Raw genomic sequence first — 20,986 nt, 5'->3', positions numbered from 1 at the left:
ATAGGAGTAACAGCCGAGCGTGCAGTCCACCTAATTGTAAGTGGATTCTACCACCAATCTGTATGATTAGATTCCTACCTGAGGGAGGCCATAGACGTGCCGTTACCCCTGAGGACTAAGCTGGAATGCCTTGGAAAAGCATATTTTTACCACACCTTTTAAACCAGAATGCAGCAGCGCTTAACACTGGTGTTATTAGGCAGAAATAGTCGAGGTGGTACTTATGGTGGTACATTTTTGTCGAACCACAGAAGGTTCGACCACCTTACCACTTAAAAAGTAATAAAACCAAAGCAGAATAAAGCTGCGGAACCCATTACCCATAATCATATTCCGCCTAATAGCTTCACAAACTTTCAGAAGTTGGTATTAATTATTTAATAGCATTTAATACGGAACCATTTACATAGTTGAGGGTTCCGCTTATTAAATAAACTCGGAGGCAAACTGACAGGTCAAAGTTTTACTGCCGTGCTGTTCATGTTGGTGGGTAATTTAATCTGGCCTTTTAGTGTTCGGAGAATTTGGTCTGGCAATCTGATAGCTATTACGTAATATGTGATGCAATTCAGTAAAGATTTAATGAAAATAGTGGCTTATGGATCTCTCTCTTGTCATGATGAGAAAGTTTTAGCACGTAGTCTACTCAAATGCGAATTGACAAGTCCTAACTAACCTTTGGAAACTGTTTTTTAGAAAAAACTTATGTACATACTTTTTGTCACGATGTTTTCCTTCATGTATTTTCTTTCAAAATATTTTGTACGCTACACACATGGAGTACGTGATTCTTGATGATTCTACAGAAATTTAAATCATGAAAATTCCTCTTGTGTGTCTACATTATTTAATACTAATTCACAAATATAAATTAATTTTGACGTCGACCTGTCAGGATCAAAATCAGGAACTATGTGTGTCCAACAAAATAGGCTACAAGCAAAGACATGTTCCACACGTCCGCAGCGGTCACACACGTGATAATTGCTCCTTTTGTGCAAGCGCTTGCAAACATGTTATGCGTACATGTGTATAGCAGAAGCATGTCATGATACTTATGACGTGTTTATAACATTAAAGTTACTGTCACTAATTGCAAAAGGTAAATTATGAAATCATCTTCTATTTTTTTTTTGTTTTGGTACAGTATTTATATTTATAATATGAGGGGGTACAAACATGTGTATACAAGCTGAGCATATATTTTGCCAACGAACTGTATGTACAGTTTTGTAAGCTATAATTAAATTTATTTTATGTGTACTTTGGAATTAAATAAATAAAACAAAAAAAATCATCATTTAGATGTTCATCTGGAAATTAAAATCGGGACAATTATACCTAATATGGTCTGTTTTATACAACGAAACAGGACAGTGGTAAACAAAGACACGTTCCTACACGTCCGCAGGGGTCACGCGCTTGGTAATTGCTTCTCTTGTCGCAAGCGCTCGCAAACATGTTCTTTGTATACGTGGATAGCAGGGACATGTTCTGCATACTAATGATGCTTGTGACGTGTTTATAACATTAACACTCCTGAACTAATTTCAAAATAGAAAATATGAAATCATCAATAATAATTTTGATGTTCATCTGGTTATCAAAACCCGGAACAATTATTTCAGACTAGTATTGTCTGTTGTATATAATGAAACAGGACAGCGGGAAACAAAGACACGTTTCAACACGTCCGCAGGGGTCACGCGCTTGATAATTGCTTCTCTTGTCGCAAGCACTTGCAAACATGTTCTTTGTATACGTGGATATTAAGGACATGTTCTGAATACTAATGATGCTTATGGCGTGTTAATAACATTAACGTTCCTGTACTAATTTCAAAATAGAAATCATATTTTCTATTTCATAAATCATCATTTAGATTTTTACCTGGTAGTAAACCAAACCAAAATGATTATGTTAGACTACAGACTAATATTGTCTGTTGTATACAACGAAACAGTACAGTGGTAAACAAAGACACGTTTCAACACGTCCGCAGCGGTCACGCGCGTGATAATTGCCCCTCTTGTTGCAAGCGCTTGCAAACATGTTATGCGTATACGTAGAAATCGGGAACATGTTCTGCATACTAATTATGCTTATGACGTGTTAATAACCTTAAAGTTCCTGTTACTGATTTCAAAATGGTAAATATGACATCATCAATCTTCATCTACTTGTTCATCATATTGTCAAAACCGGAACAATTATGTCATACTAATATTGTCTGTTCTATACAACGAAACAGGACAGCGGTAAACAAAGACACGTTCCAACACGTCCGCAGCGGTCACACGCGTGATAATTGCCTCTCTTGTTGCAATCGCTTGCAAACATGTTCTATGTACTATGTACACGTGGTTAGCGAGAACATGTTCTGCATACTAATGAAGCTTATTATAAAAAAAATATAAAAAACTAAAGACAATATTTTTAGGACTTCCGAATATTGATTTCTTAATAATTTCATAATCTGAAAAATCACCCCATGAAATATTTGAAGAGATCCGTGTTTGTATGTACAAAACTTTCATTATGTTCAAAGTAATTTTGAATAACTTATTTACTTTACAACTAAAATCGCCGTTAAAGTTGTACGATCTAATTTATAAATATGTAATGAATGAAGTTTTTTTTTACATACTTTAAAAAGAAGAAAATAAACTTTAAATTGAAGAAAACCTATCAATTTATTACATAACATAATTTGTATGATATAAAAGACGACGAAAATGAATAAATGCTTCTAAAAAGAAAAATAGTTCAAAAATATCAAGGGAATCTTACCTGCATGTTGCATATCTTGTATCTCACTGGCTCCCCTCGACAACCAGCCGGCGACGAACATGTTCTGAGCTGTCGCGACACGCCACCATCGCATGTTCGGGAGCAGAGTGACCATTCACTCCATTGCGACCAGCCTCCACGTTCCTGAAACAAGTTGAAAGATTTGTCAATTAGATAGGTTCAGCGTTGAGAAGGTGGTAGAACCCTTTGTGGTTCGACTCCGGCGGCACCACCGCCACACCTATTTCTACCTAATAACAGCAGTCATAGGCGCTGCTGTGTTCTGGTTTGAAGGGTGTGGAAAGGGAGACAGAATTTTCCGAGGCGTTCCAGCTTAGTCCTCAGGGGTCCTCGGAGGTTAGATCTGTGGCTGACCTCAGTTAGGAATATCTAATTCTATCTGGCGTTGATTACAGATGTCCATGAGCGGCAGTAGCCACTTACCATCAGGTGGACTGCATGCTAGTCTGCTACTGCTATATTATAAACAAGTAATTAATTAAAAAATCAAAAACCCGACTGCACTATAAAAGCTAAAGTAGAATTTCCAAAAACGGTGAAATAGGCGTATTATCCTATTTTATACTCGTAGTGCTTATTTACGCTATATAAATGACCTATGAATAAAATTTCGAGCACTCTAAAGTTCAGCGGTTTTCCTTTGCGTTGATCTTTATCACAGCAACACTGCTCATTTAGTCAGACAGTCATCTCAATGTGTTTTATATATGTATATATTATAAAATGTATGTGTAATATCTTTTAAGTTCCTTAATTTTGATATCCTAGTATCCTACTCGATAGGTTTGGTTAACTTTTTTTAAAACGTGTTACTATTTCGCAAAAACAATCCACCATTTACGCTCCATAAAATATATAACTTCTGTATATCAAAGTTCCGGTCATTATTTTACCTCGTAATGGGTAGAATTTCATTATTTTTATCCAATAAGCCAAATACAAAATTTCATAGTGTTTGCTTCAAAATTGACGATTGTTTAAATGAACTTTTAACCCTTATTTTACTAATTAACTTTTTGTCAATGAAAGTGATAAAGACGCAAAATGCATGACCATGCATTTTGCGTCTTTATCACTTTCATTGACAAAAACTTTCATTGATTGAATTGAACTGTCATAGATCAATGAAAAAATTTTCATTGATCTATGACCATAGATCAACAGAACAGAAGTGACATTTTATTGAAGCTCACGATGTTCATACGTGTATATTATAGTTTAAGATCCCACTGCTTAATTTTTATATTAGTGTGTTTTAGTCAAAATATAACTTTTTATAGTTTATTTTAATAAAATAAAATCGATATATGGGAAATTCTGTATCCTAATCTCTAAATTTTCTTCGATATCTGTGGTAAATAATAAAAAATATTACCATAAAATTTATATAGGATAGTATACGGTATTTTAAAATTTCATTAATTGAATAAATTAACCTAAACATAATTTAATAAACAATCTTTGTATAGCCAGAAATTAATCCTCAAAAGACCACGGTAAGATTATATAAAATTCGCATGTCACGATGTTAGTTACTGTACTCCTGCGAAACGCTCTTACTGATTTTCATCAAAATTTATATGCATATTCAGTAAGTCTGAGAATTGGCTACTATCTATCTATTTTTCATATCTCTTAAGTGATAAGGGTTGTTCACCCTTAACATTTTTTTTATTTATATGGCAACACAATGTTTGCTGGGTCAGCTAGTACATTTATAAAATGTACACAACTTTGCAATTAATGGTCGTGTGTAAAATAAAACTGAAAATAATAAACATAAATTAGTAAAGATACTTCGCCGCCTTGAAATTGAATGAAGCCACAAACGGCTTATTAGTAAGTTTTTTTTGAATTCTTGACAAATAAAAACATTTTTAGAGAAAATTTACAAATAAATAACTAATACTGCGTAATTTACATAATAGATAAATAATTATTTCAAATATTTTAGGGACATTTTAGCACGGAGACGTGGCAAAACATTTTTACGCAACTATTTCAATTCTCAAAACTGGGTACATTTTCTTGTTAGGAGTGAGTAATCTTTACTAATATACGATAATAAATATAAACGATTTTTAAATCGTATATTTTAAACCAGTCGATACATCTGTATAGATACATTCTTTCATCAAATTATATATCTATATAATAATAATTTATTTACTTAAACTGTACTATAACATTTCTACGTAAACGATGTACTAAAACTATTATCGACAGTTCTGGACATTTTTTACCTTCTGTTCCATTATTTCATTGTCTTTGACAAGCATGAGTATCAATGAGAAATATACGTCCATACGTCCCGTTTTAACGGGACAGTCCCTTTTTTCGATGCTTCGTGCCGTTGTCTCCGAAATGAACCGTTGCCATTGTCAATTAAGTAACAGTAAATATTATAATTGTGAAAAAAACATGGGGTGCTCCATTTATCAGTTTTCATAAAGCGCCCCACATTTTTTGCACAATTATACTATTTACTTTTCCTTAAATGATTCCTAGATTGAAAATTATTTTCTACTTTTTAGTTAATTTTATCATAAAAGCGTGTTTTTTATTATTTCTAACTATATTTTTTCAAGTAAAAAGTATTTGACATAAAAAAATCGATGTCCCGTTTTGACTGAAGTAATCATTGGTCACTATATTCCATGGTCAATATTTACGTTTGCGTACACTTGAAACGCAAGGTCAAACACTAGTTGTCTTTTTTTATCACATTGTTCTAATAGCTCTGTCCCTTATAGAACATTTGTCTATGTAGTTAAAGGTAATCGTCGCCACGCCAGAAATCTTTTTTACGTGCGGCTATAGATGTTTCACATCAATAATAAAATAAAAACCCTTCCTTGGCAGTAGAACCACACCTTAAATAACTAACCATGCTTTGTTGCCCCAATTTGTTGTTAATTAAATTCCCATGTTAGGCCGCATTAGTGATGTTCCTTCACAACCGATTAAATTAAATTCCGATACTGTCCCCGGTTGGCACGCTTTGATCCCCTTTCTAGTCGGATGCTATTCAAAATGGAATTTTGACGTTTTGGAATTTTAATCAATAGTAATATTTTGGGTTATGTGATGGATCGCTGAATGAAATTATAGTCAGCGATAAATATGGATTTTCGTTGTCTAGAAAAACATTACCTTCCACATTTAGTAAATTCCACGAAATGACTATGGAGGGTAATGTTTTTCGAGCGTTTGAGAATTAAATTATTACGTACGAGAAATACTTTTTTTTACGATTATGATGATATTATGATTTATAATAGGTACATTTTAACAAAATTTAACTACTCCATAGTCTGGTAAATATAGCACGAAGCGACTGTGGAGGGTAATGTTTTTCGAGCGTATGAGAAATACATTATTGCGATTATGAAGATATACTTATAAAAGGTACATTTTTACAAAATTTTACTACTCCATAGTCTGGTTAAAATACCACGAAGTGCCTGTGGAGGGTAATGTTTTTCGAGCGTATGAGAAATAATTTTTTTTACGATAATGATGACATATTTATAATAGGTACATATCTACAAAATTTTACCCCTTCGTTGTCTGGTAAAATTAAGACGAAGTGACTATGGAGGGTAATGTTTTTGGAGTGTATGAGATATACATTCCCATGTTTAGTGATGTTCCTTTACAAGCGATTAAATTAAATTCCGATACTGTCCCAGGTTGGCACGCTTTGATCCCCTTTCTACTCGGATGCTATTCAAAATGGAATTTTGATCAATAGTAATATTTTGGGTTATGCGATGGATCGCTGGAATGAAATTATAGTCAGCGATAAATGTGGATTTAGGTTGTTTGGAAAAACATTACCTTCATTGTAGTAAATACCACGAAATGACTGTGGAGGGTAATGATTTTCGAGCGTATGAGAGATACATGATTGACGATAGTCACATACATTTACATAAATTTTTACAAAAATATTTCCGGTAAAAATTACCGAAGTGTGGAGGGTAATTAGTAAGGGAATGTTGAGAGTAATGTTTTTCGGGTGTCATACACTCGAATATACATAGTCTTATTTTTTTATATAATATAGCAGTAGCAGACGAGCACGCACTCCACCCGATGGTAAGTGTCTACTGCCGCCCATGGACATCTGTAATCAATACCAGATAGGATTAGATATTCCTACCTGACGTCGGCCACAGATGCGCCGCTACCCCTGAGGACTAAGCTGGAACGCCTCGGAAAAGTCTGTCTCCCTTATCACACCCTTCAAAACGGAGCACAGCAGCGCCTAACACTGCAGTTATAAGGTAGAAATAGGTGTGGCGGTGGTGCCGCCGGAGTCTTATTCATTGGCATGCCTTGACGGTCTACAGACTTGACAGCTTGACGGATTTAAATTTAAAATGTGTCGTTGGATTCGTCTAAATTCTAGGAGTAACAGTAGCTATATTTTTAAGCAATCCGATTTTCTTTTATATTTTCTGATTATTAAAATTTTCATGTAATTGGGTAAATATTTGTCCAGTCAACTTTAAAAACGAAGGCAATACAATTTGAATATATACTTTTGTTTCATCGAGATTTTTCTAAGGCATTTTCACCCTCACAAATCACACGTTTTGAAGAACATTGCAGGGAATTCTGAGGCATTTATTCCTCACTCCCTCATAAAGACAAGCCTACCAAGACATGATAATGTACAACGGTTCCCTGAATTTAATTTAGAGAACTCCACTTCCACTTGATTTGTGTTCAAAACAATACATTGGGTGTTCCAGCTAATCTCATTTGGGTAGCCGCCAACGCTCTACTGAGCAATAACTACAATACACCCATCTGTCTGTTTTACGGTGAAATAATTAAAGCAGAATGAAGTGACGTGGAATTACATGTTGGTGAATACTAAATTAGACGGTAAGTTAGTAAATAGGCTTTCTACACTCATAGCCCCAGACTAAGATTCCTTGTGTCGTGCTGTGGACACCCATAAAGATGAATACTCAGATCTAGAACAGAAATCTAAATTCATCATTTAGATCAATCTGGCCAGGGAACGAACCCGAATCGCTACCGGTATGAAAAGCAATTCCTCTCTTGTGGTTCAACCTCGACCTCTCAAACCTTTAATTTTTGAAAATAACGTGAGTATTAAAAGTTCATTATCACTTATCTTAACGGTGACGGAAAATATCTTGAGGAAACATATGTACATATTTGAATGTTCTTTAAAAAAAAGTTCTCAAATATGTGTGAATTTCATCAATTCGCACTTAGTCAAGTCAAGCGATGGACGATGATAGAATGCTCAGTAGACAGTAAGCAGTGATCGCTCAGGGACGTCTATCATCAACCCTGGATAAGATCTTTCTTACGTTCAAACATAGATGCGTTGTTATCGCTAAGGAACTAAGTAGGAACGCTTCGCATAAGTATGTCTCCCTTAGCCTTGACGACCCGCGTGGCGGAGCGGTCACCATGCCGGTCTGACACGCAGAGGGTCCCGGGTTCGATCCCCGGCCAGACAGATTTCTAAATGATGAATTTAGATTTCTGTTTCTGGGTCTGGGTGTTTGTGTATTTGTCTCTGTGTGTGTCCATAGCACCCACGACACAGGGAATCCTAGTGTGGGGCTGTGAGTGTAGAAAGCGTTTTAAAGCGTTTTTTTTAGCCCACGTCGTCTTCAGCGATATATGTTTACCTGTGTTCATAAACGAATAACAACCAACCAACCAATAACCAACTTAAACATATCTGCCACTATATTTTCATCTAAATGTTTAGTAAAAAAACTTGCTTACTTGATTTGTGTTTATTACTTTACGTTCAGTGTTTCGCCTAATCTCATTTGGGCAGCCGCCAACATTCCGGTAAGCAATAGATGCTGGAAATATGCTCATTTTACTTTTTGGTAATAAGTTAGGCTTATTCATGTGCTTATATTTCATTCTAGATGTAGTATATTCTAAGTAATGAGAATTCTTTGTCGTCTTTTTGTTGAAGCTAAAATAAAAACGTGCTACCTGATGGAAATAAATCATCGTCATCTAAGGACATTTGCAACGCCAGAGTAGTCGGCAATGTATTGCCGGCTTTGTTGGAGCTCTTTTTGTATATTTTTTGACGAGCCCTATGTCATAGCTCTCTGTGGATAGCTCAGGAGAAAACTAATTCCACATCGTACACGTTTGTGGCAAGAACAACCATGGAGACTGTGGAGAACCTTATGGTCCTCTCACTTGGTGTTGTCATGTATATCTGCCTATAGCAGCACTATAGCATTGCTATGCTCTAGTTTGAAGGATGACAAGTCAGAACTCCTTTTTTAAGACATTTTATCTTCCCCCTCAGTGTAATGTATTATCTTATATATAAAATTCTCGTGTCACAATGTTAGTTACCGTACTCCTCCGAAACGGCTATACCGATTTTCACCAAATTTTATATGCATATTCAGTAGGTCTGAGAATTGGCACCTATTTATGTTTCATATCCCTAAGTGATAAGGGTTGTTCACCCTTAACATTTTTTTATTTATATGCCAACACAACGTTTGCCGGTTCATATATGTATGTAAATACAGGAAGAATTATTGTTTTATGTGGAGTTAAGTAAAATCACAAACGAGTTATGTAACATCAGGTCGGCTGCATCCTTTATCCCTTCTATTCCTTAAAACAACTTCTCCCTGTAAAAATGTCTAAGTTTACCTAACATTCTAGCTACAAAGGATAACGTAACCCGACCGAATCCTCAAGTTACGCTCGAAAATTCCCCAAGTGTACACCTCTAAGTTACCAGCACTTTCAGTTCAGCTCACGTCGTAGCAAGACTACTTGCAATGCTTATTTCTTGTAGCAAAATTGTAGCAAAGAAAATATATTAAACTAGCTGACCTGGCAAACGTTGTGTTGCCATATAAATAAAAAAAAATGTTAAGGGTGAACAACCCTCATCACTTACTCATCACTTGTTATAAGGCAGAAATAGATGTGGCGGTGGTGCCGCCGAAGTCGAACCACAGAGGGTTCTACTACTTTCAAATGGTCTGCAAACGTTTTCTCCTCAAACCTTACAAAATACTAGACTATCACCTACTATGGTTATTATATTTATATTTTCTTGGAAATCTCCCTCAGCAAGAATTCGGTAGCACGTGCCTGCTTAGCATACAACTGACCGGAATATGTAATTATATCAGGCAACACGGGAATATGAGCCCTAGTCCCTTCATATAGGGCACTCAAAGGGTTTATGTAACATATGAAATGCTCACTTATCTGCTATCTAAAGGCTGTATCAACGACGTCTGATTTCGGAATTGGGTTCGATTTATTTGGCATTGGGGTTTTCTGGTCATGATATCATGTAGAGAGTTCCAGGTTCGATATCCGACAAACAGATCTGCTATACTACATGCACACTAGTGTACCCTATACACATAAATAAAAAAAAAAAAATAAATAAAAATAAAAATAGTTTATTGCTTTCAAATGGTGTCTACAAAACAAGTGGCAAGGGCCCCTGTACTGGGTTGAAAAACCTGTGTTACTGGGTACCCCGCTCTTCCAAGCAAAGCGATATAAACAATTTGAAATCTAATCATAGTTGAGAAAAAATGAAAGGTTACAATGGAGTTAAGGTATATTATAAAAGTGGGTGCGTGTGTGTGTGTACGTGTAGGTGTGTGTGTGTGTGTGTGTTGTGGGTGCGTGTGTGTGTGTGTACGTGTAGGTGTGTGTGTGTGTGTGTATGTGTGTGTGTGAGAGAGAGTGTGCGAACGTGTGAGTGTGTGTGTACACGTGAGTGTGTGTACGTGTACGTGCTTGCGCGAGAGTAAGTAACTAAGAGATAAGAAGTTCTGTTTCCTCATAATTAAGGGATAGAAGAGTTTTTGTTAGAGTATTTTTAACTTCGACACAAGTAAGGGGATAAATATTTAGTCTGCGATTTAGTTTATTATATATGCGCCGCGATTTACTTGCAAATTGATTATTTTTAAATTTAGTTTTATTGTGTATAATGTTAAGGCCAGGTGGATTTCTGCGTCTTAGTGTCGGAGGAGCAGTATACGGTAAGGTTTTGTGGGTTTTGATAATGCTTTTTAAAATATAAAGTTGGCGAGTTGTTAAAATTTTGTAAAATGTGTGTAGTTCATGCGTTGAAAATCTAATAGGTTTAAAGAACATTACCTTCAGTAGCGCTCTCTGAGCCCTTTCGAGGGTTATTAAATGAGATTTGGCCGCGCCACCCCACACAGTAATACAGTAACTTAGCACGGATTGGGCAAGCGCTTTGTACGTGGAAATAAGGATGTTGTTATCAGCGACGCATCTAAGTCTTCTAAAAATCCATATGACTTTTCTAATCTTGTCAACAGTATACTCAATTTGTTTGTTCCAAGTGAGGTGGGGGTCAATAGTAACACCTAGATATTTAATGTCGGTCGCCCTAGTAATATCGTTACATTGACAGTTGTTCGTCTGGGGTTGGTAGCAACTGTGAATTTTTAAAGCAAATGAAGGGTCTGGCAAAGTAGATTTTCGTATCGTAAAGGGTACATATTTAGTTTTGGATACATTAAGGGTTAGTAAATTCGATCTTAACCAATGACATATGTGTTGTAGTCCGAGTTCAGCGGTGTTTTTGAGGGTTTCCCAGGTGCTTGCGTTGAAAATTAGAGCAGTGTCGTCCGCGTAGGTAAATATGTCACAGTTTGGTAGTCGGAGGTTGCAGAGGTCGTTGATATATATTAAAAACAAGGTAGGTCCAAGCACGCTACCTTGTGGAACGCCGTAAGTAATGGATGACGACTGGCTAATTACCTCACCAAGTTTTACTTGTTGTTGCCGATTAGTTAGGTAGTCGGTAAGTAATTTATGGGGAATTCCTCTTATACCTGTATTATATAGTTTGTTTAATAAGATTGGAATTGAAACAGAATCGAAGGCCTTGGCCAGATCCAAAAATATTCCAACACATTTATTGCCGCCATCTAAATGCTTACAGATAGTGTCAGAAAGTGCCAGGACTGCGTCTTCGGTGGAGACGCCATTACGAAAGCCGAATTGATTCTTTGATAGCAGGTTGTTTTTGGAAAGGAATATTTTTAAGCGGGTATTAATAAGTTTTTCTAAAATTTTTGCTAGAACTGGTAGAACAGAGATGGGTCTATAATTTTCGATTTCTGATTTGCTTCCACTTTTATAAATAGGAGTAACAATAGCTTTTTTGAAAACCGAGGGAAAACAGCCTTTTTCGAAGCAGAGATTGTAGATATGACAAAGGACTGGGGTAAGATATGTTTTGGCCATTTTAATAAAAGCAGTAGGAATGTTATCCCATCCTGGGGCGGAAGCGTTAGACAGGTTAGCAATAACTGTATTTATTTCGGCCGGATCTGTTTCTAAAAGAACGAACGAATTAGGTAGAGAATAATAGTTATTATTATCAATAACTGTACTACTGTAAGCTATGGTGGATTTTGACAAGTTCTCAACCAGTCGTTGACCTAATTTTGAAAAGTAATTATTAGCACAATTTGCTGATTCAATGGGAGTATGTTTAAGTGACACTAAATTATGAGCGTGATCATTATTATTGTTATTTAAGTTACAAATAGATTTTATTGTTTTCCATAATAATTTAGGATTTTTGTTGGCACTGTCTGTTAAGTTATTTCTGTCATAGGTTAATTTAAGTTTCCGAACAAGTTTACTACAAAAATTTCTATAACGCGTATAGGTTACTTTTAAAATTTCGTTGAAAGGATTCTTTTTAAATTTCAAGTGAAGCTTATCGCGATTGCGAAGACAACGTAGAACTCCTGGTGTTATCCAGGGTTTGATATGTCGTTTTCTGGATGGGATAATTTTAATGATTTGATTTTTACTCATTGCTGTGGAGATCTTATCGATCAGCACCTTAGCAGCGTCACTAGGGTCGGTTAAACTTAGGATATCGGTTAAGTCAGTCTGAATTTCGTTTAAAGTAGCGTCAAAATTAACTGTTATTTTAGTTTTTGAGATGTTGCGTCTCTCAGGTTCAAATAACAAGTTAAGAATAACGGTATTGTGGTCAGTCAGTGCATTAGTAAGGACTAGTGACTTTGCTGAATGAGTAGATTTTATCATCATGTGATCATAGCACATCTTATCACGAGTTGGGAGCCTGTGGGCTGGGAGTATCCCATAATAAGCAAGCGTTGTTAAATAATTAGGGGAGTTGGAGTCATTATTGTCGATTTTAATATCAATATTGACGTCACCCGTTATTATAATATTCTGATAACTATTATAGTTCTGGAGAAGAGATTGAAGGGAAGATGTAAACTCATCAGAGTTCCTTATTGAAGGAGTACGGTAAACACCAATTATAACTGTGTCACGTAATGTCAGTACAAGGCAAGATGCATTTTTAATATTTGGTTCAAAAATTTTGTGGTTTAGATTCTTTTTGACGTAAAAAACTACACCATCGCATTGATTTAATGTGATATGTGTAAAATATGTGTAGTAGTTGTTATTGAGGTTAGGAATGCTTTTAAATTTTGAAATATGACATTCTGTCATGACTAATACATCGCAATCTATTTTGAGAGACTGGATCACGACTTGAAAAGAATCTAAATTTTTATAAATACTCCTTATGTTTTGGGTGAGTATAGTTAAATGATTTTCCGTTGAGATGTGAGAATAACACTCTTCAGGCGAGCAGATGATGGCCTGAGATATACTAAAATTGTCTATATCGTTATATGGATGAGACAAGTTATCCATAGTGATGAAAAAGATTTGTGGTGTAGCAAGCTTGTCTAATAAGTATTAATTTAGAATCATTCACAATAAGAATATTAAAATCGATAAAATAGTAGTAGTAGTAAATGTTTATAGTTATATTTCTGTTATGCCATGTTATATGATTATAATTATGGGCTGTATCAGTTAGCCAACTATCTGAGAGAATATTCGTAATGTTATGTATGAATAGATTATAAATTTGAAGGTGTGTGAGTGTGATGTTTGTAAGTGTGTTGAAGTAAATGTAATGATTAGGGTGTGTGAGAATGAATGTGTTAGTTGTAAGTGTGAATTTGGTAAATACATATTTATGGTAATGTAAGTTTAACATGAGTTTTATATTGTTATACATGTAAATTACATTAAAGGATTGAGCACTACTCAAACAATAGAACAATATGCAACTTAATACACAAAAAACCAGTAGTCACTTGAGTTCATACATGCTTTGTATTTGTGTCTCGTTCATGATTTTTATGATTTGGGAGGTGTCATCCTTACGAACCAGCACATCTCCAACCGAGGTCCAGCAATATTTATATTTTAAAGTTCTGGTCATTTCTCGCGCTAAATAGTACAATCTGTTTCCATTTGGTGTGAGGTGGTCGGAAATAAACACAGGGGTACATGTTCCCTTTAGCCCTAAGTTTTGGGTATTCAATTTATTGTTTTTATGATGAATATTGTACTTTTATACATAAAGACGAGTACAAGAACGTCAGTGTTGTTCGAGGACGCAATCCACTTAATGGCAAGTGGTCATGTGGTCAAATTAAAAAATAGTCAATGGTCTGTGCCCAATTTCACATAGAACAGTTCCTCCCTGAAGCCAATCACAGATGTCAAGTGGTCGATGGTCCGTGACCAATTTCATATAGAACAGTTCCTCCCTGAAGCCAATCACAGATGCGTTTCCACGCTTGAGGACTAAGATGGACACCTCATAATATTGTAAGTCTGCCGGCATTCACATTATTCCACCGAAATGCAGAACTTTTTTTATATAATGTGAGGGTAGCAGACAAGCATGCAGTCCACCTGATGGTAAGTGGCTACTGCCGCCCATAGACATCTGTACCCCAGATAGGATTACATATTCCTAACTGAGGTCGGTTACAGATGCGCCGCTACTCTTGAGGACTAAGCAGGAACGCCTCGGAAAAGTATATCTCCCTTACTACACTCTTCAAACCAGAACACAGCGGTGCTTAACACTGCTGTTATAAGGCAGTAATAGGTGTGGCGGAGGAGACGCCGGAGTCGAACCACAAAGGATTTTACCACCTTCAAACAAATAGCTGAGGCAGTGGTATTTCTCCCAATCCTATGGTTCTACCACCTTTCAATTTTACCCACGACGTATCCAAAATATAGAAAACTCAACAACGAAAAAATAAAAAAGAAACAAAACAAAAAGATAAAACGAAACAATGCGATATCAAGCTCATACATTTTTTATTAGCGACCGGAAGCCGTGCAAACAGGATGACGTCATAATTCCCACGATGACGTCATAACACAGCAATATTAGCTCGCGACTAGACTTATGTAAATCCAGAAAAATGGAAACAGCCTTTGAAATGACGCTATTCATTATGCTACAGGAAAACGTGAAACCTGACGAATAAGAATGGCGGACTCTTTTTATTTATACGCCCTAGAATGATTTCAATAAAAGTGTTTCATAAAGTCAAATTGTAAATATCGTTGTATGTAGGTAGTACAGAGTATGGTGCTTTGTAATGTGTTGTTTGTGGCACATTGCTGGACAAAATTTTTCTCTTAATGTGACTTAAAACGGTGTATAATACAGTTATAAATTAATTTATTCTTAAGAACATAAAACACTCTATTCCTCTAGGAACGTAAAAAGAAATGTTATGCAAAATTCTCTGGAATGGTTGCAATTTCAATCCAAACGACCACATCGTAAGCTAAAAACACACACTTATGCACATAAATGCCCGGATGCACGCACACAAACACGCGCACGCACACAAAAACACATACACATACAAAATTATTTTCCAGTTACCAGTCAATTTGTTTGTAGATGCACGAATCTGTCGTAATTCTCACAAACATCCATACAGGTAACACCCGCAATATAACAATAGAACCCATAACATTAGCCCTCTCGCCTGACGAGCACGCCGTCTCCACCGCAAGAGAGAACTGTTAGTTAACCCTCCTTCACCGTAATGTAACTAGTCTAATGTGTGAGTGAGAAACAAAACTAAGAAATACTTGATACAAGTTTCATCCGGAAATGTGAAATGAATTGAGAAAAATCAAGCACATGTGATTTTAATCTGGCGATTTAAATTAAAACTCATGACACACTGAAACATAAAGGTTATCATTACACACACACATAAGCACACACACATCCACACTTACAGCAAGAGAGAAAATGAGAGATGGAGACAGACAGGAAGAGAAAAAGATATACACACACAAACCAACACACCAATATCCATACATCCACATACGCACACACATGCACGCACGTTATATGACGTCATATATAAGTACATAATTTACTCTTCAATAATTTGCATTTCTTCGTATATTATATATAAGCAATAGCCAGTAGCACATCAAACATCACCCTTAATATTAACCCTCTCGCCTGACTAACACGCCGTCTCCACCGCAAGCGAGAACCGCTAGTTAACCCTCCTTCACCTAAATGTTACTGTTCTATGTATTAGGTATGGTTAGGTATGTATTATGTATGTGTTATGTTTATTAGGGCGAGAAATAAATAGATTTTTTATTTACTAAGATATACTGGACACAAGTTTCGTTTCCGAATTTATAATTAAACAATGAATTTAACTCTTGTACAGTACAATTCAAAGAGTCTCTTTAAAGCTATACACACCCACACATACATACATACATACACACAAAAAGACAGAGAGAAAGAGAGAGAGACAGAGAGAGTAAGATAGGCAGGAAAGCGAAGAAAGACATACACCACATACGTACATTTAAGCATATACACACGCAGAAGAGCATACATACTAATAAATTAACACCCTAACCGGAAGCACCCATAACAAACAGCACCCATAACATTAACCCTTAGGATCGATACACCGAGTGTACCGCAAGGGAGAACCGCTAGTTAACCCTCCTTCACCTAAATGTTACTGTTCTATTATGGGGTGAGAAACAAAATGTTTCATATAGTAAGATATACTGGGTATAGGTTTTGCTGTCAGAATTTGAAGTTATATAAAAACAACTACATAGATGTGATTTGTATGTGAACCACCAACTTTGAAAGCTAGACAGACACACACATACATACACACGTACATGGATGCAGGAAAATGGATAGAGAGAAAAACACACTGACACAAATATTTACACACATAATTATGCAAGCATGCATATACTCATGAACAAACACAATTACTTACAAATCGTCACACATAAACACATACTCAGATTTGCGAAATCGGCAATGAATTTCTCCAAAAATCTAATCTTAAGTTCAGGGTTGGTACTGAAGTTCAGTACCAACCCTAAACTTAAGATTAGATTTTTGGAGAAAATGTATGAGTAGGTAATCATACTCATAAAATAACACCCTAACCGGAAGCACCCATAACATTAACCCTTAGCCTCGATACACCGAGTGTACCGCAAGGGAGAACCGCTAGTTAACCCTCCTTAACCTAAATGTTACTGTTCTATTATGAGGCGAGAAACAAATGGGTTTCTTGGTATAGTTGAAGATACAGGCACCTCATTTTAGAAGGGTTATTAGCTTCTACCGGCAACATCGTTTGCGTGGAGTTTATCATATATATATCATGAGTTACTTATATGTAATATGGTTAAAATAAGACTATTTGAAAAATACTTATACCAAGTTTCATGGTCATCATGGTGGTTTCATGGTCCATGGGCGTAGCATTCTTGAAATTTATCGACATAATATTATAAATAAAAATATTTTTTAACGATGGCCAGGTTTTAAAAAATATTAAAAAGGCTTAAAAAGTAAGCTATGTTCGTCTTTGGGAGTTTCATTAAAATTAGTTCACCGGTTTAGACATGAAAGCGAAATGTATATAAAGGTACATTTGCGTCTATTTATTAGTATGGATTACATCTTTACTTTCATTAAATAATGTTTATCTAAACACTTCAATTTACGCTGATTTAGTAAATTAACTATCTACTATCTCTATGGGAACAAACGAGTACATAATATAGTAATCAATATACGAGTAACATACATAATGAACGATGGTGTTAACCACAGAATAACCACATAATCATCACAACGGCTGCGAGGCGGTAACAATGGTAACCACAGTGGAATTTACAATCTAAATATTGTCTGGAATACGTGGTTTAAGTTACAAGCGATTTGTCCTATTTGTAATTTAGGTTATGGTGGCACTTCTACTATACCACTGTTTCAAATTGGTTGAAAGTTGAAATATACCGTGTCTATACAATGCTTGCTTGGCTCCTGAAAATTCACGGTTCTAGCTTCATATGCAACGAAGTTACGGGGGTCAAAAAAGGGGCCGAATTACTTCGAGAAAAGAATGGTACGGCCGTGCCGCTTTTTTTGGCCCGACTTGGCGGAGGCACTGCCGTGCCTCCAGATCTTTTATAAGTAGTGTTATGAGCTGTTTGTATTGATATTCAAAAAGTAAAGAACCTATTTTGAATTAAAAAAGGCAGAGACAGGCAGAGAACACTAGATATTTTGAAGTGCCGAAAAGTGTAATGAGCCAGACACTAAGATGTTTTAAAGTAGCAAGTCTTCAGGGGTAGCAACGCATCTGTGACGGATCTCAGGTAAGAATATAATCCTATCTGAAGTTCATTAAAGATGTCCATGAGGCAGTAGCCATTTACCATCAGGTGGACAGCATGTTTGTTTGCTATTTCTATATTATAAGATACAAATTAAAAAGTAGTATTCAAGGCTACAAACGTCTCTCTGTCCGATCTAATAAAGGCTTCTAGTTATTCAGTTTCTTTATAAAAAACTGGATGAATTCTATGAACTCTACGATAGATGGCCAATATATTTGGCCATTACCATTACATCAAAAAGCTCGCAAATCGGAACTGTGACAACGCCCTAATTCGCAAAAACAAGATTCCGACAGTGGCTATGCAAATCTACAGCCCCTTCAATTTGTCCTCGCCCCAAAGTTTCCATTTACACATTGTAGCTCTTATGACTCTACGCGGCTCAATTTTAGCGTTTATTTGGTTTTGACTTCAAAAACTAGAGATTGTCTGTTTCTGGATTGTATGCTTGTACTCTTAAATCTTATAAGTATGTCTTTAATATGTACTCAATGTACTCAAAAATAGTTGCATCCACTGACTGACGTAATACAATTTTTAGAAATGATGAGAACTTAATTCACATACCTTACCTATGGAGCGTTTTTCCTTCGATACAATGCAGAGAGACGTGGAAAACTATCGTTTATTTTGAAAATGACAACTATCTTTACACTTTGATAATCTACGCGTGCGTGTTTTTTCAAAACAAAAAACACTTAACAAGCGCGCGAAAGCAGAAACAAACACTCCGTGAGTTTACTGAAAATTGTTTGAGCGCCTGATGAAAATTCCTAGCAATATGTCGTATTGCAACTTCTTCATTGAGAATAATTTTTAATTAGGTATTCTTTACTTCTTAAAATATTAATTAAAGCTTGTTAAACAAGGTTTATTTTTAACATATTAATTAAATCTTGTTATTTATAGTATATTACCTTCCCATGGTGTGTAGTATTATCGTGGTTAGCGTCAACTAATTCAGGATCCTCTGTGGATATGTCGTGGCCGTGTCTGTGCGCGCAGCGGCCTGGTATCTGAAACAAAGAAAATGGGGAACATTTTAAAACATATTCAGGTATATCATCAACCCATTATATTACTACTACTAGGTCTTCTCTGTGTAAGGGCTATAGTTCACTGCGCAGGCTAAGTGTGTATTGGTAGACTTTGTACGCAGAACTTCTGTATTTATTCAGTTGTATTCGAATACGATGAACAATGTGTTTTTCAATTAGTGCAAGTTAAAAAGCTGCCATTTCATTGTAAAGATCGTGTAGAAACATTTAATTAACTTTTAGTACTAATTGTTTAAAGGAAATCATAACGAACAAAGAAAACTATAAATTCATTTTTGTCTCTTAATCACAGAAATATTTTTAATTGCTTTTTGATAAAACTTATACCTGAAAATAGAGGTTTTATAGACAAATATAGGCAAGCTTTTGAACATTAATTCTATAAAAGTATACTAGCGAAAGATTTAAAATAAAAAAGAATTACTGATGATTATGATTTGCTGTCATGGTGTGGTGTTGTGGTACGAAGCAGGTTCTAACTAATGCTTTCATTATTCAGCGTACTTATATACTTGTTTTGATAAGAACAAGCTTATTTAAAGTAATCAAAATCAAGCTGGAACAATACATACTACAGTTATTTTCGCGTTAAAACAAATGGAGCGATTGCAAGAAAGTTCGATAAAGCTGTCGCTAGCAGCTGCTCGATATTTTCATGTCGATGAAATGCAGCTGTATCGGATTGTATCGGCTTTTGGCTCCAGATGTTATTTCGGGAAACGAGGTTGAAAAATTAAAACAAAATGTCATTTCTTATTCCTAGTAAGACATATATTCGTACCTTATGAACTTATGACATGAGTGTCATGAAGAAATCAAGAATCGGATTAATTAATTATAGATAATGTTAGCATGTATATATTTCCCTGACTGGGTTTGAAGCCAGAACTTCACGTGATCGGTATGGTAAGAGCTCTATTACTTTTAGCTTTTAAGTTAAATTTTAAAAAAGGAAGGTCTGGATTGTACATAAAGCTATTTTTATTGTTTAGTCACAGAACGATGACTATCAATTCCTATTCTCTTATTCTCCATCGATTCTCCATTAAGGGTAGTATGAAGTATATATTTATATTTTCACGACTTTATCATATCATCATTAACCCTTTACTATATTGCCTTTACTGTGCCTATATATCGGTATAAGCACAGTCTCTTCTCAGAGTGAGAATGGTTCGGCTATAGTCTACTGTCTTCTACACCTCTTTGGGGATATTTATTACAGAACTCTCAGGCACGTAACTTGTAGGCATTTTTACGTTCATCGCCTAACATATACAACTTATTTCTTATTTATTTCTGCTTAATAATAGCAGAATTAGGCGCTGCTGTGTTCCGTTTTGAGAGTGTGGTAAGGGAGCCATACTTTTCCGAGGCGTTCAAGCTTAGTCCTCAGGGGTAGCCGCGCATCTGTGGCTGACCTCAGGTAGGAATATCTAATCCTATCTGGGGTTGAATACAGATGTCCATGGGCGGCAGTAGCCACT

The 20,986-nt window shown here is 35.8% G+C and overlaps 1 protein-coding gene across 1 annotated transcript in view; it reads right to left on the bottom strand.

The window, feature by feature from the left end:
- Positions 1 to 20,986, bottom strand: part of nolo (ADAMTS-like no long nerve cord) — a 244,911-nt gene that overhangs the window by 108,999 nt on the left and 114,926 nt on the right. The window contains exons 3-4 of the mRNA XM_073090487.1: positions 19,359 to 19,457; positions 2,791 to 2,934 (exon numbers count right to left, since the gene is read on the bottom strand). Coding sequence (XP_072946588.1) covers positions 2,791 to 2,934; positions 19,359 to 19,457 — 243 coding nt within the window. The remainder of the gene's footprint in view (positions 1 to 2,790; positions 2,935 to 19,358; positions 19,458 to 20,986) is intronic.

This window comes from Epargyreus clarus, unplaced genomic scaffold (genome assembly GCF_041222505.1).
Source record: "Epargyreus clarus isolate Ecla_fem2 unplaced genomic scaffold, WU_Ecla_fem_2.2 ptg000032l, whole genome shotgun sequence".
NCBI classification, from domain to species: domain Eukaryota; kingdom Metazoa; phylum Arthropoda; class Insecta; order Lepidoptera; family Hesperiidae; genus Epargyreus; species Epargyreus clarus.
This window is presented reverse-complemented; position numbering and strand designations above follow the sequence as displayed.